The sequence below is a fragment of the Bubalus bubalis genome, chromosome 6, assembly GCF_019923935.1.
Source record: "Bubalus bubalis isolate 160015118507 breed Murrah chromosome 6, NDDB_SH_1, whole genome shotgun sequence".
Taxonomy (NCBI): Eukaryota; Metazoa; Chordata; class Mammalia; order Artiodactyla; family Bovidae; genus Bubalus; species Bubalus bubalis.
The window spans coordinates 111745076-111760839 of NC_059162.1; the positions used below are offsets into that span (position 1 = coordinate 111745076).

At 47.9% G+C, this 15764-nt stretch overlaps 1 protein-coding gene across 2 annotated transcripts in view; it reads left to right on the forward strand.

Moving 5' to 3' along the window:
- The window catches only part of CSMD2 (CUB and Sushi multiple domains 2), a 693817-nt gene that overhangs the window by 486588 nt on the left and 191465 nt on the right, over positions 1-15764 (forward strand). For both annotated transcript variants that reach the window (XM_044945284.2, XM_044945283.2), the window contains 3 exons: positions 3686-3842; positions 5641-5832; positions 12167-12293. In XM_044945284.2, the coding sequence (XP_044801219.2) occupies positions 3686-3842; positions 5641-5832; positions 12167-12293 (476 nt within the window). The remainder of the gene's footprint in view (positions 1-3685; positions 3843-5640; positions 5833-12166; positions 12294-15764) is intronic.

Below are 15764 nucleotides of genomic sequence, written 5' to 3' on the forward strand. Positions count from 1 at the left end.
CAGGCAAGAATACTAGAATGGCTTGCCAGACCCTCATGCAGGGGATTTTCCTGACCCAGGGATTGAACCTGTATCTCTTATGTCTCCTGCATTAGCAGTTAGGTTCTTTACCACTAGCACCACCTCAGAAGTCCAGCTCACGTGCAGGAATAGACAAAGAAAGAACTGTGGTAGCATAGAAAGTTAACCCCAAAAATTGTTGAACTATATATGTGATAAAGGCGGCTTTAAAGTTGATAATGGGTGAAATATTTACAAAGTTAATTGGTTAAAATGGCTAATCGACAAGGAAGAAAATGTATCTTATCTTTTGTGCATGCTAAGTCGCTTTAGCTGTGTCCAACTTTTTGTGACCCTGTGGACTGTAGCCCACCAGGCTCCTCTGTCCATGGGATTCTCTAGGCAAGAAGAATGGAATGGGTTGCCATGCCATTCTCCAGGGGATCTTCCTGATCCAGGGATCAAACTGTGTCTCTTAGGTCTCCTGCATTGGCAGACAGGTTCTTTACCACTAGTGCCACCTGGGAAGCCCATCTTATCTTTTACCATATGCCAAAATTCCAGGTGGATTTAAAGACAAAATTACTAAAAGAAGCTATTGTATTATTTATTTGAAATGGCAGCCCATTCCAGTATTCTTCCCTGGGAAATCCCAAGAACAGAGGAACCTCGCTGGCTACAGTCCATGGAGTCACAAAGAGTTGGACACAACTGAGTGACATTGGAAGGACTGATGATGAAGCTGAAACTCCAATACTTTGGCCACCTGATGTGAAGAGCTGACTCATTGGAAAAGACCCTGATGCTGGGAAAGATTGAGGGCAGAAGAAGGGGACGACAGAGGATGAGATGGCTGGATGGCATCACCGAGTCGATGGACATGGGTTTGGGTGGACTCTGGGAGTTGGTGATGGACAGGGAGGCCTGGCATGCTGTGGTTCATGGGCTCGCAAAGAGTTGGACACAACTGAGCTACTGAACTGAACTGAACAGAGTGACTAACACTTTCACTTCTTTCATACATTTATTAGGTGCTTCTTATGTACCAGGGCATTTTCCTCATATTCTGGACAATGATATGCCAACAATTACATTTTTAAATATAATTCATAATTATATTTACATTTTTAAAAATATTATCATATTATCAATATTATCAATAGTTTTAAATTTTGCACTTTATTTGAATCAAGATCCAAATAAAATCTACACACTAGATGAGTTGCCTCAAGTATTTTTTTGTGTTTAGGTTTCTACCTCCATCTCTTCTATTTCTGTTGTTGTTTTTCAGTCACTAAGTTATGTCCAACTCTTTTGTGACCCCATGGACTGTAGCCCACCAGGCTCCTCTGTCCATGGAATTTCGCAGGCAAGAATACTGGAGTGGATTGCCATTGCCTACTCCAGGGGATCTTCCTGACCCAGGAAGCTCAAACCCACATCTCCTGCATTGGCAGGCAGATTCTTTACCACTGAGCCACCTGGGAATAATTTACTTGTTATTTATTTGTGACTTGTTTTTTTATTTGTAATTTATTCATTTCATATGTTCCTCTGTCCTCCATATTTCCTATAACTTGGAAATTCGATACAGTGGCTTGATCTTAGTCAGGTTTAATTTTTCTTTTGACAAAATGACCCCATAGTTATTGGTGTCTTCCATTAAGAAACATATGGTGACTAGTTGTCTCTCTGATTGTGATGCTAACAAATGTTGATGACTAATTCCTTGATCAGTCAATTAGAAAAGATATGTGTTAATGGGTAAAAATAATTTTATAGCAATCTGGATGTAACAGTGAGCGAAACTCTTTGCATTGGTGTCATCTCTATATCTGTCGGCGCTCCGGAATTCTCCCAGTCTATCCATGACATAAAACAATTGCATACAGGATCTGGAAACAGACTTTTGAGGCTCCCAGGGGCCTGAACAAATCTCTGTAATATACAGCACTGTTAGCTTGAAGGATGACTTCTTTTAGAAAGCTTTGCTTCATAAATAGTAGGATGGAAATATTGTTCCAATTTGCTGGCAGCTGGCACCACATCCTGTGCCATGCACAAATATTCATCACCCACCCATAGATCCCATCTTTGATATTTACCAAATCACCAGGGGGTCCCTCACTCATCACAACTTCTGTTGTTATTTGCACAATTATCTGGAAAGGAGCGGCAACCTTGGAACCTGGGGAGCCAGTTCATTATTCTGATGATTGTTGTCTTTGCCGGTGCTCAGAAGTTCAGGGGACAGATGGGAGTCAGGGAAGCCAGATGCCTGCATGATTCCACCCCTGGCTAGCCCAGCAGGCCCTGGCTGGAGCCCTCATTTTAGGAGGGAAGGGGCAGAGGCTGAGCTTGGGGAATGGGAAGATATGTGACATCTGACACCCTGGACATTTTAACTCCATCCTGCTGGATCCCAGGGCCCTGGACCTGCAGAGTGTGAGACCCAGGCCACTGCCACAGTGGGGTGGGGGTAGTGTGCATGTGTGCTCAGCTGCATCTGACTTTGATGCCCCAGGGACTGTAGCCCACCAGGCTCCTCTGTCCATGGGATTTTTCAGGTAAGAATACTACTGGAGTGGGTTGCCATTTCCTACTCCAGGAGATCTTCCCGACCCAGGGATTGAACTCCCATCTCTTGTGTCTCCTGCAATGGCAGGCAGATTCTTTACCACTGAGCTACCAGGGTGGGATTAGGGAGGAGGACAACTATCTCATCTCCTGGGTGCCTCAGATCATGGAAGGACAGGATAGGGTATCTTGCAGTGCAGAAATGCCAAATGCTTGCAGCCTCAGTTTTCAGTTCAGTCGCTCAGTCGTGTCCAACTCTTTGCGACCCCATGAATCGCAGCACGCCAGGCTTCCCTGTCCATCACCAACTCCTGGAGCCTACTCAAACTCACGTCCATTGAGTCGGTGATGCCATCCAGCCATTTTATCCTCTGTCGTCCCCTTCTCCTCCTGCCCCCAGTCCCTCCCAGCATCAGAATCTCTTCCAATGAGTCAACTCTTCGCATGAGGTGGCCAAAGTATTGGAGTTTCAGCTTTAGCATCAGTCCTTCAAATGAACACTCAGGACTGATCTCCTTTAGAATGGACTGGTTGGATCTCCCTGCAGTCCAAGGGACTCTCAAGAGTCTTCTCCAACAACACAGTTCAAAAGCATCAATTCTTCGGCACTCAGCTTTCTTCACAGTCCAACTCTCACATCCATACATGACCACTGGAAAAACCATAGCCTTGACTAAATGGACCTTTGTTGGCAAAGTAATGTCTCTGCTTGCAGCCTATGGGTCTGCAGAAACAGATGGCTTGGGTAGTCAGGCTGCCCCAACCTGGCCTCCCCAAGCTGCTGAAGAGTAAGCTGGTGCCATATGGGGTTGGGGGAACAAGACTAGAACTCTCCTGGAAAGGTTAGAACAGCAAGCAGTTCCTAGAGATCGGATGCACACCAAGATAGGCCTAGCACAAAACTGGTACCAAGTGGAGGCGAGACAGATTGATAACCCACATGATGGCCAACTCCACTCTGCTGTCTTCCTTGCATCTGGGGACTCAGTGCCCCTCTAACAGTTGTTGTCTGTGCTGAACTCTGGGAATGTGGGCTGTGGGTTAGGGAGCTCTTGTTCCAGATAAAGTCATGCTGATAACATGGGGTTGGGGTCTCTCCTGTGTCCAGGTCTACGATGGCAATAACAACTCTGCCCGTCTGCTCGGGGTGTTCAGCCGCACCGAGTTGCTGGGGGTGACACTGAATAGCACGTCCAGCAGTCTGTGGCTTGATTTCATCACTGATGCTGAGAACACCAGCAAGGGCTTTGAGCTGCACTTTTCCAGTAAGTCTTTCTCACTTCTGAATGGACCATGAAATTGGGCTCTCCCTGGTTCCACACACTGGGAGGCTGGGCTCCGGGACGTCACCTATCAATTAGTGGGTTTGATTTTTTCTAACTGGTGCACACTTAGCTGATTGTTTCCCCTGAGACCCTGTGCCCGTGATGTGGATAAGCTGCCACTTGTCATACAGCTCCATGGTTACACCCATGATTAACTGAACTCGGAGTTACAGTGCACCTTTTACTCACTCATCGCCTTTAACTCACTAAAAATAATAAGCACCGAGTCTTTTAATTAAATCAACCAAAGATAGCCTTTCCTAATCATGACATTTATAAAATAATGTTCGGCTACAGTCAGATGTAAAAAATGCAAGCACCAATGGATAATTATGTTCTTTTTTTACCACTCCCTGAAGAGTCAAGTGTTGACTCTTTCCCTTTGTTCCTGACTGTAACTCCCTCCCTTATTCCTGAGATTGCAAAAAGAGAAAACACCCAAGGTTGGTCCACAGCTACAGAATACTTGGGGTGGTATCTCCATTCTTTGGCTTCACAGCTGTTTTATTCATTGATTTGAGCTTCTACTTGCCCAGTAGCTACAAAGAAATGTGCTTTTTATAGGCTATTTTAAAATCCAGTGAGTATCCATCAACTGATGAGTGGATAAGTAAAATGTAATATATCCACCCATACCATGGGGTATTATTTGGCCATAGAAAAGGATCCAGTTTTGATCCATACTACAACATGGTTGAACCTTGGAAACGTGATGTTAAGCGAAAGAAGCCCATCACAGTACATGTGGACATATGTATTGCATGATCCATTTATATGAAGTGTCCAGAATAGGCCAATCCACAGAGACAGGAGGGAAATTGTTAGTTGCCTGGGGATGAAATAGTTGGGGAAAATTCATTTTCCTTTCGGGGTGATGAAAGTGTCTAAAAGTAGATTGTGCTGAGAGTCACATAACTCTGAATAGACTAAAAGACACTGCATTTTACACTGTAGATGGGCAAGTGTTTGGTATGTAAGTTATATCTCTATAAAAGTGTTAAAAAAAAAAAAAACCACAATGAGTCTACCCAAAATGCCTCTTGCCTGGACACGGGGTCTGTGCCTGTTACTGCAGGCACGTCGATGGAAGAGGATTAGGTAGAGTTGCCTTCCAATTCCATTTCTATCACCTGAGATTGGGTGACTTTGAAGCAATTTGTGTGACCTTCCGCAGTCAATATTCTCAGCTGTGAAATGCATAGTCACTCGTCCCTAAAGGAATCCTGTGAATAGAACACAAGCGCTGACCCAGGTGACCACTGTGCCTGAAGAGCTCTGTGTAAGCTCACAGAGGTCTCCTTCTCCAGGCTCATTCAATAGAGTATATACGTCAGCAGGATGAAGCTGAGCTGTGAAACATACATGCAAAGTGACTTTTCCATATTTCCTATCAGAATGTCTCAGTGAGCAAAACGGGGAAAGCAGCTCCTGCTAGCAAAATGGTATGGCTCAAACAAACAAACCGAAAAAACCCAGAAAATCCAGACTCTATACCTGAAAACTATTAAAAGCTGTCCTGGAAGAAATAAGTGAAGTCGTTTATGTACAGTGACAGGCAAGGGGGGACACTCTGTAAACAGAGACCCTGACCTGAGCAGTCATGTGGCTCCGAAGCAATGCTCCATGAGACACGTGCTGGTGGCTTTCTTAAGGACCTGCACACTCTGGGAGGGGGGGGTGGGCTGCAGGATGTGGTTGTGCTGGGCGTATCATGCTCACTTTTTTCTCTTTTCCCCAGGTTTTGAACTCATCAAATGTGAGGACCCAGGAACCCCCCAGTTTGGCTACAAGGTTCATGATGGAGGCCATTTCGCTGGGAGCTCCGTGTCCTTCAGCTGTGACCCCGGGTACACCCTGCGGGGCAGTGAGGAGCTGCTGTGTCTGAGCGGGGAGCGCAGGGCCTGGGACCGGCCGCTGCCCACTTGTGTTGGTAGGAGGCCTCTTGCTCTGCAGGTGATCCCTCGTGTGTACTCAGCCGCTTCCTTCATGTCCGACTCTTTGCGACCCCATGGACTGCAGCCCGCCAGGCTCCTCTGTCCATGGGAATTCTCCAGGCAAGAATACTGGAGTGGGCTGCCATGCCCTCCTCCAGGGGATCTTCCCAACCCAGGGATCAAACTCACATCTTTAATGTCTCCTGCATTGGCAGGCGGGTTTCTTTCTTTCTTTTTTTTTTTTTTTTTACCACTTTGGTTGTCCCCTAATGCAGAGTTCCAAGCTCTGGGCTCACTAAGGGTCCCCCATGGGCCCCCACTCTCCAGGGCCTTGGGGCTGTCTGAACCCTCCTATTCATGGGCGTCATCACTGGCCCTGCATCTCTGCCACCCACGCCCTCACTCTCAACCTCATCACACCTGCACGGCAGTCACCCAGGCGGTGTTTCGCCACCGTCACACGTTTAGCGGGTGGGACCAGGGCCAAGTCATGCTCTCAGAGTCGTAATCCTAGTGACAACAGAGAGGTGGGAGAGTCAATTAAAAGGAAGAGGGACTTTTTGCCTGGTTCCAAGGGTTCCTGCCACAGCACGACTAAATAAATCTCCAGTTCACTCTGGGCCTCAGTTTCCCCATAGACAAAATAGGGTTCATGCTCCCTTTTCTGGGGGTATGCTGAAGAAGAAAGTAGGATGATGGATTAGTATCTGTCTTGTCTTTAAGTTTCAGATCATGAGCTAGATGTATCTCACACTTAAGAATGCGATGATGAACTAACTCCTTCTTAGCCCTGTGGTGCTTCCAGAATGTCAACACAGGCTGTCTGGAAGCTCCATCCACGTGTCACAGGACAAGAGAAACCTGGCCCAAGGCAGAAGTGGGGAACAGTTCACACTTGTCCTTTTGTCTCTCTGGCCCACTCACCTCACTGCGTGTATGACCGTCCCTGCTGAGCAGGAGTCCTACCATGCTGCTTTGTCCTGCATCCTCAGGCCTCTCCCTCATTCCATCCCCTGTCCCATGGCCCACAACCTCAGCATGGCTGTGCAGCTCTGACTGATCTTATAAAAGCAAAACCTCCACCAGGAGGACGTTTAAGCACCTACCGAGTGCCAAGTAGCAGAATCGGTGCAGGTGTATGTACAGAAGCAAAGAAATGAAAAAAAGAAAGAATAAAGCATTCTTCCTGCCTTTGGAGAGCGCACACCCTGGCAAGGAGAAGAGACCCAAAACAGATCATAATACAAGATAAGCACTGTAACAAGAGTAGGTGCCAGAGGGTGGAGGGACTATGAGAAAGTTGTGCTTAGGAGGTGATATTTTAATTGAGACTTGAAAGGATGGGTAAGCATCACCCACCAAGGGGGAGGGGAGAAGAGTTGCACACTCCAGCCTGAGCCAGTGTGAAGCTGAAGGTGTGAACCAGCATTGGGGGGAGGGGGGAGGCCGTAAGGGTGATACTCTCCCCACCACCACCCAGACAACTGTATGTTAACAGGATCTTGACACTGTTACACAACAGAGGGTCTAAAGGCAAGGATTTTAAACCTGACCATGGACAGGATAGTAGCCTCTGGAGTCTTCCTCTCTGTGCTCAAGCTCAGGCACACCTTGTCCCTTTCTCCCTGCATCCCTGTTTCTATCTCCTTCTTTCATTCATGTGCCAGGCTCTCTGCCAGGCCCTGGGAATACAGAGAAAAGCAGGTCCCAGGCCAGCAAGGGAGACACAGGCATAAACAGACAACTGTCTGGGGCCACAGGCAAGCCAGAGCAAACGAAATGTGAAGGAGGTGATGATTCACACTGCAAAACAATTATTTGCTTTGCAGAAAGGCTCCCCCATAAAGTTCTCCTGAATATCTAATCTGCCAGTCAGATGGAACTTAGAGGATCCGCTCAAGCAGTGCTGGAAAAAATACTTATACTTTGAACCTCCAGCAGCCTGCCCCACTGAGACTCCCTCAGGCACCACGCAGGGGAGGGAGGCTGTGCATTTGGAGTTGTGTGTGCATATTTTTACATATGTCATATTGTGGTAGACTTGATCGTGGCCTAGCAGCAATGCCTGCTACAGCTGCAACACCCAGATGTTTTCTTTGTCCGTGGTGGATGCTACAGCCCAAACAAAGCAGCTGGGGCTCTAGGACGGAGATAAGAGAGAAGATCAGAAAGACCAGAGTCTTGGGGTCTTGTTGGTGAATCTGCTTCATGCTGGCCCCCAGGCTCAGCCCCTGCCCCCTTGCAGTCCCCAGATAAAGTGACCCCTGAGGAAAGAGGCAGTTGTGTCCATGAGGAAATGCTCCCAACGCTGCTGCCTCCAAACATTTGGCTCTGGGATTCAGGAGGTGCTGCTCCATCAGGAATATGGAAGGAAGCTCCAGTCCAGAACATAGATAATGTCCTGCCACCTTTTGAGCTACCTGTGAAGCCGGACAGGCTTCCTTTGAGCTCATCCTCCCACTCACACCTTACTCCCTGTTCCAGGCTTGTTCAGCCCTGCATCTCTCAGTTGGGTTGGCACAACCCATCCCAACATCATCATGAGGGTAGTGATGCTGAAAGAAAGGGGCCAGTCTCCTGAGGAGGCCCACTGCAGAAGGACCCCTCCCCTGCCCTGCCTTAGTGGGCTCATGTCAAGCTGTGGGGCCCAAGAGATGCTTCATGGGTCTTTTGTAGCAACAGATGAAGGTCAGTCTCCCATTTGTGGCCCTGACCCTATCTTCTCTTAGCTCTTCTAGGGTCTTGTTTAATCACATCTTTCCTAAGAAGCTTTGCAGCAAGTCACCTCTTCATTTTGACTCATGCTCCCTTGATTCAGACCCTTCAATGTCATTTGCCTGGAAAGCAATAAGCTTCTGTCACTCATTTGATCTTCTATCTTCCCGTGTATTCATCCAACAAACATTTGTTAAAGTGTCTATAAGGTGCCAAGGGCTTCCCAGGTGGCACTAGTGGGAAAGAACCCACCTGACAATGCAGGAGACACTGATTTAATCCCTGGGTGGGGAACATCCCCTGGAGAAGGAAATGGCAACCCACTCCAGTATTCTTGCTTAGAAAATTCCATGGACAGAGAAGCCTGGCGGGCTACAGTCCATGGGGTCACAAAAAGAGTCAGACATGACTGAGCACCTGAGCACATAATGTGCCAAACACCATGCTGGGCACTTGATGTACAAATACAAGTAATACAAGATCCCTGCTGCCGGAGAGTGTATAGTCTTGTAAAGGAGATTGTTGTTGTTCGGTTGCTAGGTTGTATCTATGACCCCATAGACTGCAGCACAGTAGGCTTCCCTGTCTTTCACTGTCTCCTGAAGTTTGCTCAAACTCATGTATATTGAGTTGGTGATGCCATCCAAACTTCTCATCCTCTCTCGCCCCCTTCTCCTCCTGCCCTCAGTCTTTCCCAATATCAGGGTCTTTTCCAGGGAATGGGCTCTTCTTATCAGGTGGCCAAAGTGATGTCTTTGTTTTTTAATATGCTATCTAGGTGTGCCATAGCTTTCCAAGGAGTAGGCATCTTTTCATTTCGTGGCTGCAGTCACCATCTGCAGTGATTTGGGGGCCCAAGGAAATAATATCCGTCACTGTTTCCACTTTTTCTCCATCTATTGCTATACACTGATGGGACCTGATGCCATGATCTTAGTTTCTCGAATGTTGAGTTTTAAGCCAGCTTTTGCACTCTCCTCTTTCACCTTCATCAAGAGGCTCTTTAGTTCCTCTTTGCTTTCTGCCTTTAGAGTGGTATCATCTGCATATCTGAGGTTGTTGTTATTTCTCCTGGCAGTCTTGATTCCAGCTTGTGACTCATCCAGCCTGGCACTTCATATGCTGTACTCATAGAAGTTAAATAAGCAGGGTGACAATATACAGGCTATGATAAGATCCTGATCATTTTATAATGGAGACACCAGAGAGGACAGTGTCAGCTCCACGTGGGGCAGGGAGAGTCTTATGCGGAAGACGCTGTAGGGTTGTGAGTCCAGGGAGAGGCCTGAAGAGGCCTAGTGTGCCTGGGCTTGTGGAGTTCATCATACTTGACTGGATCAAGAGGTGCCAGGAGAGGGCCAGAAAAGGCCAAAGGGAGCCCTCTGGGGGCTTAATGGACTCCCCTAAGCAGTATGGACTCCACCCTGGTAAGGAGGGTTTAACGTAAGCAGGGGTGTGGCCAATGTGTATTTTACAAGGATCCTTCTGGTGGCACTGCTGGGGGCTGGGGACTCTGTCCCCCCCGGAGATAGTAAGGGACTGAGCCACCATTCTTAACAATGGGGGCAGGGGCGTCGGTGTGCAAAGAATCACAGAGGTTCAGGCCCAGGGACTCAGAGGTGGGTTAGATGATGGGGAGGAAGAAGACCAGGAGGATCACCAGCTTCTGAGCCAGAGGGCTGCTCTGATGGCAAGTATGGACCTCTTCACTGGTCCCCCGCCTCCAGGTCCACCCCTCTGTGCTCCTGCACACTGCTCCCAGTGTGTTCTCTCTAATGGACAAGTGTGTAAAAGTGATGACTCTACCCACGTGCATAAGCACTGTGGTTCTTCTCCTAACACAGGAAATAGGCAACAGCCAAGTGTGCAGCGCCCTTCCATGTAGGATGCTCACCCCGCTCCTCAGCCCCGTCTCCCCCCCACGCCCCATCCCATATGCTGTCCTGCAAGCTGCCGTGCTGTCCCACAGCCCCAGGAGGTTTGCAGTGCTCTTCCCTGTCAGCAGTGTCCTCTTCCTGGGCCTCTCCATTCCACCCTTCCCACCCGCCCCACCTCTCCCGACCCTGCACGCGAGGAAACTGGTCACCTCCACCTCTGTGCTACCACTTGCCATGAATGTGGCTCGGTCGGGGCCCTAGGCATACACTGTGGCCATCTCCTCCTCTAGACCACAAGTTCTCTGGGAGGAAGAATGCAATGTCTTGTCAATGACCAGTTCTTGTCAATGACCAGGACTGAGTTCCTACACATCCTCCAGGAAGCGTCAAGGAGTTTGCTCATAGAGTGGGCCGTCAGCCCAATCCCCAGGGACCTTTTTTAAATAACTTTAATGAGATAGACTTTGCATACCATAGAGTTGGCCCATTTAGTTGCCGTTTAGTATATTCATGGGGTTGTACAGACATCACCACAATCTAATTCCTGAACATCTTGTCTCCCCAGAAGAAACCCTAACCCATTAACAATCCCTCCCTGCTGCCTGCTCTTCTTCAGGCCTTGGCAACCACAAACATACTCTCTGTCTCCGTAAATTTTTCTGTTCCAGATATTTTATATAAATAGAAACACACAGTATGTGGCCTTTTGTGCCTGCCTTCTTTAACTTAGCTAATATTTTCAACATTCCGTTCATCTATGATGTATTGTGTGGCAGTACCTCTTTATTTTTTATGAACATATAATATTCTGTTTTATGGATATACCTTATTTGTTAATCCATTCATCAGTTGATGGACCTTTGGGTTTTTTCCCTTTTTTTTTTTTTATTTTATGAAAGATGATACTATGGTCATTTGTGTACAAATTCTCATTTGAACTTACATTTTCATTTCTCTTGGGTGTATATGCAACAGCAGAACTGCTGGGGTCATTAGGTAGCTTTGGGGCTTTCCTGGGGGCTCAGATTGTAAAGAATCTGCCTGTACTGCAGGAGACCCAGGTTCAATCCCTGGGTCGGGAAGATACCCTGTGGAAGGAAGTGGCAACCCGCTCCAATATTCTTGCTGGAGAATTCCATGGGCAGAAGAGCCTGGCGGGCTACAGTCCATGGGGTCACAAAGAGTCAGACATGCCTGAGCAACTAATACTTGCACTTTCCCTTGGGTAGCTATGTTTAACATTTTGAGCAGGTATCTATGAAACTGTTTTCCAAAGCAGCTGTAACGTTTTGTGCTCCCACCAGCTGGAAACTGGAAGCCGAGGGTTCCAGTGTCTCCATATCCTCACCTACACATTAGTTAGTCTGTCTTTTTGATTACAGCCTCCTAGAGACTGTGAGGTGGGGCCTCATCGTGGTTTTGATTTGCATTTCCCCAATGACTGTGATGTTATACATCTTCTCATGTGCTCAGAGGCCATTTGTATACTTTCTGTGCAGAAATGTCTGTTCAAAGGCTTTGCCCATTTTTTAACCAAGCTGTTTGTCTCTTCATTGTTGACTTGTAGGGGCTTTTGTAGATCCCAGATACAAGTCTCATCCAGGGCCCTTCCTCTATGCTGTGCTCAGCCACCTGGGATGAACAAGAGGGACCCTGCACACAGGCAGGAGGAGCCAGGGGGGTGCCCCTGTGCACGCAGGTTGCCCCCTGAAACTCACTCTTCTGGGATTTCTTTCAGCCGAGTGTGGAGGGACAGTGAGAGGAGAGGTGTCGGGGCAGGTGCTATCCCCTGGGTATCCAGCTCCCTATGAGCACAACCTCAACTGCGTCTGGACCATCGAGGCTGATGCCGGCTGCACCATTGGGTAAGTGTCAGGGCCGGCAAACTGACCACTGCCAGCCGTCCAGGGGATTCGCCTCCAGCATCCTTACCAGTCCACCAGCCAGTGGCTGGCCCTGCCCACCTCACCTGAAGGCCCTGGTGATCAACAGTCATCGTTATGACCCCAGGCTCGGGCCAGAGCCTGTGGGAAACCTGAAAAGGCCAGCCTGAGCATCACAGGGCTGCAATCCAAGTTCACACGAGGCACTGGCCGCGGTGACGCTGTGACCACACAGTAGCTGAGGGCACAGGCTTGAATCCCAGCTCTGCCCTTTACCGTTTGCAGGACGTTGGGTAAGTCTCCCCTCCTTTCCTTCTGGGGTATATGGGCTATAATACTGGCTTCTCGGGATAGAAAACCTAAATTAGCCATTGTAGGCCATGTGCTCAGCACAGTGCTTGGAACACAGTAAATATTTAACCATGGTTCTATGATGGTAGTAAGAGTCTGCCCACTACTCCAGTATCACCCCACATCGCTTCCCTTTCTCAATCTGAGTTTTCACATCTGTAAAATGGCCACAAAAATGCTTGTGCTCTAGGACTGTGGAGGGAATAGTTACAAAAGCCCAGCATGCTGTGCAGCACTTTGTACGTATTCCCTCAAATATAGCATCCTTTCCACATCCGTGCCTAGTAGGAATTGCATATTGGAGTCCCAAAGAGGAGATGTGTGTGTACATGGTGAGAGGTGGTGGAAGGAGGGGGCAGGGGATTGAACAGCAGGACGGGAGGCCAGAGTCTGGAAATGGTCCTGTCCTGGAAAGGGTGACACTGGAGTAAGTCGTGTTGGGTGGGGAGGGGGTGGTCCCATAGCCAAGGAGGGAGGTTGGCAGGACAGAAGGGCCTACTAGGCAGAAGAGGTGACTGGACGGTGGGTGGACTCAAGGAGCTGGGCACGGGTCCACATGGCCAGAGCATGACCCAGGACTTGGGTGGAGGGATGGGCTGCGGAGGGGGATGAAGCGGATGGAGCGGGCTGCACGTGGCCACGGTGTGGAGGTCCATGGGTGCTGTGATCCGTGGTCCCATTCTGGCAGCTTGTGGAAGAGGGGACAGATGGGGGCTGGGAGCCCAGTGAGGAGGAGGCTGGCTCTCTCCAGAGTATCACTGGGGCGAGGAGGCCTGAACCCCACCAGTGGCAATGGGGGAGAAGAAGGGACAAGTTCAGGGGACCTTCATTAAGGAGTTGCACCAGCCAGTCTCACTCTCCTCAAGAAATATGGAAACTGAGATTCTTCTGTTTCTTCACTTTTTGTTGTGTAGCATACAAAATGTAAAATAGAAAAGTCGAAAGAACAGTATGCTGAGCACCTCCATGCCTGTCACCTGGATTCAGCTGCTATGAATATTCCAGCACATTTGCTCTTTTTTCTTTCCTTTCCATCCTCATTTTTGCTTTTGCTGAATCACACGAAGGTAATTGTAGACATCCTGATACTTCTTAAGTACTGGGACGTGCATCTCCTCCATGATACCATAACCTGAGCATCCCCAGGACATGCAGTGTTAGTTCTCAGGTATTAAGGTTTAGGAGGAGGCTGGAAGGAGAGCGGAGAGATCGCAGAGTGTCTGGCAAAGAGAGCGCCAGAAATCAGTGATGGGCTTTCTGGGCAGACATGAGAATTGTTGTCATTCAGAGGAATGGCGGGCATGAGCTGGGCTGGGGGGAAGACCAGAGGATCCTCTCTTAGCTCTCCAAAAGAGAGAATCCAGATAAACAGGAAATAATCTCTTCAGAGACAGCAGGAACTCAGAGGGGGTCTGCTGGGGGGGGGGAGGGGTGTGAGGACACCAAGGTGGGGAATGGCCGGGAAAGGATGAACATGACCTCAGTCCCCATTGGAAAGGCTCCTTGGTGCTTCACAGCCTCAAAGGAGAAGAGAAAAGAAGGGCTTCCCAGCTGCACTGAGAGCAGCTGAAAGATGGGGATGGAGCAACGGTCCCCTTTTCCCTTCCTCCTGCGGTCCCTCCGCCCAGCCTGCCCTCCCAGCCAGGCGCCTGCAGCGTCCACCACACTTGTCCCCACGCCTGGTCTCAGTCCCTCGCCTCCTCTCTCCTTCCCTGACCCCCACACCCCGCCACCCCTCCCTGGAACCACCAGCAGCCAAGTTAAGGGAATTCATAGCCAGACCACCTTTAGATGGAGACAAACAGCCCCTTTGGTGTTTGTGCCATATTCAAAGGAAGACTTCCTTATTATCTTTTCGGGGAGCTGTGCTGGGTGTTCATTGTGGCACGTGGACACTTCTTGTTTTTGGTGCATGGGCTTTGGAGTGCGCAGGCTCAGTAGCTGTGGTGCACGGGCTTAGTTGCGGTGTGTGGAATCTTACTTCAACCAGGGATTGAATGCTGTCCCCTGCACCACTGGACCACCAGAGAAGTCCCAATGCGTCATTATTATTTTTTAAGTGAAAATATCTTTATAGAATTTTTATATATAAAAAAGAGATACTTTATTTTTTAAGATTTTTTTTATCTGGGCCACTCCGTAAAGTCTTTATTGAGTTTGTTACATTATTTCTGTTTTATGTCTTGGTTTTCTGGCCATGAGTCTTGTGGGATCTTAGCTCAACAACCAGGGATTGAACCTGAACCCCCTGCATTGGAAGGCAAAGTCTTAATAAGCACTGGACAGCCAGGGAAGTCCCAAAATACTCATTTTAAAAAATTATAAAGAAGTTTATTGAGTAGAAATCAAAAGCCCCCATCATCTTACTCTCTTCTCTGTACGCCCTTCCTAAGAGAGCCATTGAGATCCACTTGTTTGACTTCCTCTTTTAGGCATTTTGTGTACAGAAAGCAAAGGCAGTAATCGTGCTTGCTAAAACAAGATCACCTCTTCGAGTGGCTCAGTAGCTTGCTTTTTGTTTTACCATTTACCCACATATCATCATCTTATTTCGTCAGTATATATAGATCAACCCCATCCTGGTTGATGGTTACAGGGAATTCTATTGTCTGTACAACCATAATTTATTTAACTACTTTCCTATTGATAAAGTGGATATTTTCACGTTTTCACTCCAGTAAACACCCTTACACATGAATCTTTTAACAGTTGTCCAATTAGTTCCTTAGGGTAGATTCTCAGAAGGCAAATGTTTATGCATGACCTCAAATTTCCCTCCAGCTATTACGGTAATGCACACATCTTCCAGAAGCCTGCTTCCCCACTCTGCGTCACTTGGTGCTGTCGATCCTGACAGTGCTTACCTGTGTGATGGACAAAATGGTACTTACTTGTTTTTGCTGCTTCAAGTTCTTTGTGTATTTTTCTTTGAGGAAGTTTTTTTTTTTTTCCACATAGACTATTCATCTGGGTTTGTGTCTAGTCTTTAATTTTAGTTTAGGTTTCTTTTTAACCTGAGTATTTAAGAATGTTTCAAAGTTATTAAGTAACACATTTTGTATGATTTTGTAAATCAATTCCACTTTTACTACATTGTGCCCT